General features: G+C 46.6%; 1 protein-coding gene across 1 annotated transcript in view; it reads right to left on the bottom strand.

Moving 5' to 3' along the window:
* The window catches only part of plxna3 (plexin A3), a 148,110-nt gene that overhangs the window by 1,575 nt on the left and 139,690 nt on the right, over positions 1-6,845 (bottom strand). Inside the window, exons 34-36 of the mRNA XM_034171875.1 lie at positions 3,006-3,175; positions 2,699-2,911; positions 2,366-2,516 (exon numbers count right to left, since the gene is read on the bottom strand). Of these exons, the coding sequence (XP_034027766.1) occupies positions 2,366-2,516; positions 2,699-2,911; positions 3,006-3,175 (534 nt within the window). The remainder of the gene's footprint in view (positions 1-2,365; positions 2,517-2,698; positions 2,912-3,005; positions 3,176-6,845) is intronic.

A 6,845-nucleotide genomic window follows, 5' to 3' on the forward strand; every position in this document is an offset into this window, starting at 1 on the left:
ACTCCTCACCGCATCATAATTCCTCACCGCATCATGAAGACTCCTCACCGCATCATGAAGACTCCTCATCACATCATAACTCCTCACCGCATCATAACTCCTCATCACATCATGAAGACTCTTCACCGCATCACGACTCCTCACCTCATCATAATTCCTCACCGCATCATGAAGACTCCTCACCGCATCATGAAAACTCCTCACATCATAATTGCTCACCGCATCATGACGACTCCTCACCACCTCATAACTCCTCATCACATCATGAAGACTCCTCACCTCATCATAATTCCTCACCGCATCATGATGACTCCTCACCGCATCATAACTCCTCATCACATCATGAAGACTCCTCACCTCATCATAATTCCTCACCGCATCATGATGACTCCTCACCGCATCATAACTCCTCATCACATCATGAAGGCTTCTCACCTCATCATAATTCCTCACCGCATCATGACGACTCCTCACCGCATCATAACTCCTCATCACATCATGAAGACTCCTCACCTCATCATAATTCCTCACCGCATCATGACGACTCCTCACCGCATCATAACTCCTCATCACATCATGAAGACTCTTCACCGCATCACGACTCCTCACCTCATCATAATTCCTCACCGCATCATGAAGACTCCTCACCGCATCATGAAGACTCCTCATCACATTATAACTCCTCACCGCATCACGACAACTCCTCACCGCATCACGACAACTCACCGCATCACAACTCCTCACCACATCACGACGACTCCTCACGGCATCACGACGACTTCTCACCAGATCATGATGACTCCTCACTGGATCATAATTCCTCACCACATCATGAAGACTCCTCACCGCATCACGACGACTCCTCACCGTATCATGACGACTCCTCACCGCATCATGACGACTCCTCACCGCATCATGACGACTCCTCACCGCATCATGACGACTCATCACATCATCACTTCATATTTTGTAACGACTCATCACTTCATATTTAATAGCAACTCCTCAACGCATCACAACTCCTCACCACTTAATATTTCATAACAACTCCTCACTGCTTCATATTATGTAACAGCTCATCATCGCTTCACATTTGGTAACAACTCCTCAACGCACCACAATTCCTCCCTGCTTCACAATGACCTCTCATAACTTCATATTTCACAATGACTCCTCACCGCTTCATATTATGTAATGACTCCTCACCGCTTCATATTTCCTAATGACTCCTCACCGCTTCATATTTCCTAATGACTCCTCACCGCTTCATATTTCCTAATGACTCCTCACCACTTCATATTTCACATTGACTCCTCACCACTTCATATTATGTAACAACTCATCACCACTTCATATTTGGTAACAACTCCCGAACGCATCACAACAATTCCTCACTGCTTCACAATGGCTTCTCATCACTTCATATTTCATAACGACTCCTCACCAATTCATATTATATTATATAACGAGTCCTCATGCATCACAACCCCTCACCACTTCATATTTTGCAACAACTCCTCACTACTTCATATTTCATAATAACTCCTCACCGCATCACAACTCCTCACCACTTCATATTTCATAATAACTCCTCACGGCATAACAACTCCTCCTCACCACTTCATATTTCATAACAACTCCTCACTACTTCATATTATGTAACAGCTCATCACCGCTTCACATTTGGTCACAACTCAATACATCACAACAATTCCTCACTGCTTTACAATGACTTCTCATCACTTCATATTTCATAATGACTCCTCACCATTTCATAAAATACTCCTCACCGCTTCATATTTCATAACAACTCCTCACCACTTTATATTTTGTAGCGACTCCTCACCACTTCATAACTCCTTCGTTGTGCTTATTGACATAATGAGCTCACTCAATGACGTTGGCGGTTCACTGCACAACGATGTGAAATGAACGTGCGTTTAGTCACCACTGTCTTATTGCAGCGTCTGCACAGCACGCGTGCATCTCGGTGACATCAGCAACACAGCAACTCCATCATGTTCAAAATGTCTGTGGTGGGACCGCTGTCGTTTTTTCCCGTGTTACATCATAATGCGCATCGCATGGTGCTCTATAGATGCTACAACAAGCAGCGTGACACTGATCAAATCTACACACAGTCCACCACAGTGCACACTGCAGTTTCTCGCACTTTGCTGCGTGAACAAAGGCACACGCTGTGTTCTGTCCTCCTGAAAGACGCAGTAATGCATTTAAGGACAAGTCCAGGATGTCACTGAAAGCCTGAATCCAGGACCATCACAAACGGTGTGACTCCATTCCATCCAGCAGAGTCACAGTCAGGGCGGTGACACCATCACTAAGTGTGGCTCCGCCCACTCACCTCTTCCTTGTACTTGTTGATGTAGAAATATAGCTCACTGAGTGCGCTCAGTGTGTTGAACTCGTTGCCATGGAGACGGGACTGCTCCACCAAGTAGGCGTCCATGTCCTGATCGCTGATGCTGGGCATCTTTGAAATGTCCCTGTAGTACCTAGAGGACAAAAACGAGAAGCCATTAGCACATTAGCGCCCTCTCAGCCAGCTATTGTAGCTGCATTTCATATATGTAGCATGTTGGCTACCTCCGACCCAGCGACTGCATTTTACTAAGCTATTAGCATGTTAGCTAGGCATCTATAGTTCTGTATTTCATATAGTTCGCGTGCTAGATACCTCTCCACCCAGTTTTTGTAGTTGGGGATGTCTTTTGCGTAGAGCAGCTTGTTGGATGGAGAGTCTTTACCCAGCCGGTGTTCAGACGTGGAGCAGGAGTCCATGAAGGTTTGAGCAACAACCGACAGGCATGCGTCAGTGATGCTGCTCTTATGGATGTCGAACACAAACTGAGGGTTTTTGATCACGTTCACCCAGAACCTGAGTGGAAGGCTGCAGACAGACAGACGGACACAGCACAGACACACTCAGCACTGATCATGTGACACCAGGGGCAGTGTCGGCACTGGCGCCGTCCATCTCTCACCAGTTGCTCTTCCACGTGTGCCGGACGTCTGGGTCGCTGATCTGCCGTTTGTCGGCCTGCTCGTCCAGAAAGTCAAACATGTATTTAATAGCCAAAGGCAGTGCAGAGCCGCGGTGAGCGATACTGAACACCGTCTCAAACAGATCATCAACAAACTTCTGGAGCGTCCCCTAGTGGTGGAAGAAGAGAAATTTGGAATTGAACAGGGAAGTGACCTGAAAGCTTCTAATTACAAAAGACTGAATTAAATTTGTCAACATGGACAAGAGGTTTCATTTATTTCAATCTATATACTGAAAGCCAAGTGGCCTCTGTTTGTGTTCGTGTGTGTCTATGTGTGTCTGTGTGTCTGTCTGTGTGATCATGGACAAACTGGGGAGAGTTGACATTTGCTGTTTAGTTTGTTTATGTTATTTTGGGTATAAACGCTGTGAAAACGAAAGTTGATCAGACTAATAGTTTTGGAGAAATTAATGATATTAGTTAACAACAGTGGACGCTGATGTCACCCTGAATCAGTCGCTGGTAACCAGATGAGCTCTGAATAAAGGAAATATCTCAACCTTACCAGTTGAAAACACAACATCCACCAAAACGTTCTCATTTTCGGTTAAAATAAATGATAGAAATTTTGCATAATTTATTCCCACTCTTGAAAAATGTCAGCTACCTGTTTTATAAACACGACCCAGTCTGGAGCCCGTGGATCCCCATGGACAACACACAAGTTTGTTTTATGTGCAAAACCCCAAATCACAACCAAGCTGCCTTTAGGCGCTTCACCAGTCAGCTTCAAAGAGTTGTAAGTAACTGATCACCTGAAAACTTTAAACAGACACTCTGAGCAGCTGATGTCATCTTGGATGACAAAAAGGGACAAAAGGAGATTTCATTCAACCCAGAACAAGGAGCTTTCTCTCTCTCTCTCTCTCTCCCTCTCTCTCCGTCATGGGGTGAGGGTGGTCCCTGACCCGGCTGTGTCTGTAGAGGATGTCCTGCTGGCTGTGGGTGAGCAGGTTGGACATGAGAACTTAACGTTTGCGTCCAGGATGAACAGAGCCGTGGTGGTTTTTCTGTGTGAGGAGCGTTTCTCTGTTCAGCTTGTTGAAAGTGGGGTTTATCTGAATGATTCTTACCTGCAGGCTTCTCCTCTTTACACTCCGTCCACCAAAATCATTATTTCCGGGGTTACTCCAATTGCTTCAAACGAGGCTCTCAGTTGGGAATTGCAGCGGTTCGGGAAGTATGCCACCAGTTTTAAGATGATTTTTCTGGGCTGTAAGAGCGAGAAACTTCACCATGTTCAGTCCTTCCATTGTCAGGTGTTCATGTTCCTGAACTGTCCGACCCAGACTCTGGAGGTGTCCATCAGAGTCCAACATGAAGACTCTTTTTACATGGTTTATGCCAGTTCAGGAGGCATGAATTGTTTTGAATGTGGGGACGTCGGTCATAAATGCGATGTGTCTGGGGCATCGGTGTCGGCGGCCTCGGGTTCGGTTCCGGGGCCTTTGGCCTCGGAGCACCGGTGTCGGTGTCTGGTCCAGGGGAGGGGCCCAGTGTGCAGAAAGAGGCTGTTTCTCTGCAGCAGGGTGTCTCTGAGCCTGAAGCTGTCAGTGTAACTTCTGATCAGATGACAAATGAACATTCTGGGTTGACTGATGCTGTGGTGACTGATGGTTCTGAGGTCGGTCTGGGTGACGTTTCTGTCTCTCCTTCTGCGGTCGACACTGATGTTTCTGCTGTGGGTGAGTCCTTGGTCGCCGTTGGACAGGGTGAATGCCCAGGAGACCCCAAACCTCCACGGACTCAAAATATGAATGATGACAACATGGATTATGATTCGGACTCCAGCATGTTCACACCAGTTCCTTCTCTCAGAGCAGTGATCTGTACACGCTGCAGGACATCAACAGCTTCCTGAATGATTCATTTGGTAAATCAATGAAAGTTGCGGATTATTTTCCCAATACAGAGAAATTTGTTAAATCTGTTAAAGTGTTGAGGAAGTTCGTTGGCTTGGACAAGCTGGATGAGAAGAAACGGTACAGACTCAGGAAACACATCACTGCTTTGGGGAAGGAATCTCTGTCCAAGCGGGGGTGAGGTCTCAGGGGTTGTAAATCCACCAGACAGAGTATGAGTGTGTCTCACTGGGTGTTCTATCTTCTCCATCTGTCTTTCTCTCTGTTCTCTCTCTACTCAGTCCACGGGCAGCATCTGAAGGTGGGCTCTCTGAACATGAACGGTGGCAGAGCCGGGCAGAGGAGGGCTTTGGTCTCTGAGCACTTTAAACAAAAGGGGTTACGTGTTGTTCCTGCAGGAGACTCACTCTGATGCTGATAATGAAGTGGACTAGGCTCAGTGGTGGAGGGGACAGTTTTATCAAAGTTATGGCTCCAAAATCAGTGCTGGAGGGGCGGTTTTGTTTTCTCCTCAACTTAACATCACTGTTTTATCCACCACTGAGATTGTGCAGGGTCGGGTTCTGTTGATCAGGGCTCAGGTCGAAGGGCTGACCATGGTGTTTACGAATATTTACGCACAGAATGAGGTGAGGGACATTTTAGTTCAACAGGATCCTGGTGACTGTTTAGTGTTGGGGGTGACTTTAATTGCACTGTATTGCACTTTCATATGTCACTGGTTGGGGTTGGTGAGGAGCCACATTTGCAGTCGGGTTCCTCTGGCTGGTTTTTTATGTGAGGTGGATTTGTAGGACACAAGGAGGGTCACACACCCACAGGACAGACAGTACACATGGGTTTCAGATGGGGTGGTGTCTGCAGCCAGGCTTGACTGGATTTATATATCACACTCATTCAGGAACAGATTAGGCAGGAGTTTCATTCAGCCAGTTGGTTTTTCAGATCATCATCTCATCACCACAGAAATATTGCACTCACACACTCAGAGGTTCAACACTTACTGGAAATTCAACAACAAACTTTTGAGAGACAACACTTCTTGTGATTTATTTGAATGTTTTGGGGGTTTCTGGAGGGGTTGGCAGGGGACATTTGGGACAGTGAGTCAGTGGTGGGAGGCTGGCAAAACTCAGACTCTGGTTCTGCGTCAACAATACACTTCCTATTCTACAGCTAGGGTCAAGGTAGCCATGGCAGTGCTTGAGAAGGACATTATGGACATTCAGGCCAACCTACATACAGCTGGGGCTCCTGACAAGCATGGTCTGATGCAGGGGAAGAGGGCAGAGCTGGGTGCCCTATTACAGGAGAGGGTGAAAGGGGTGATAGTGAAGGCTCAGTTTGTGAACATCAAGGACATGGATGCACCCAGTTCCTTCTTCTTCAACCTGGAGTCAGGGCTGTTTGGGTTGATGGGGAGGTGGTTTCATGGGCTTGGTTTGTTGTTCACTATGGACTTGTTTATTTTTTGTCCAAAATATCGAACATAATCCAGGAAGTTGCATGTTTTAATTAACCTGCTTTGTGGACTTGCCAAGTTGGCCATCTGGAAGACTCGGAAGAACTGTGTTTTCGCTCAGGGGTCAGTTGACCCTGACTTTATGCTGAAAGGACTCTTGGCAGCCTGGATCAGAGTGGACTTCCAGTTTTATGCTCTTACTGACAACGTGGACACCTTCAGAGACACATGGTGTATGAATAACGTTCTCTCGTATGTTCAAAATGGGAGCTTGGTGCTCCATTTCTGACGCCTGTCGGTGGTGTCCATGTTGGTGGACGCGGACATACAAAAAAAAATTCTAAATTCTCTCTCTCTCTGTGTGTGTGTGTGTCTCTCTCACTTTGTCGCTCTCTCTGTGTCGTTCCCTCTTTCTCTGCCACTCTGTCGCTCTCTCTTTCTCTCTCTTTTCTC

This window comes from Thalassophryne amazonica, chromosome 6 (genome assembly GCF_902500255.1).
Source record: "Thalassophryne amazonica chromosome 6, fThaAma1.1, whole genome shotgun sequence".
Classification (NCBI taxonomy): Eukaryota; Metazoa; Chordata; class Actinopteri; order Batrachoidiformes; family Batrachoididae; genus Thalassophryne; species Thalassophryne amazonica.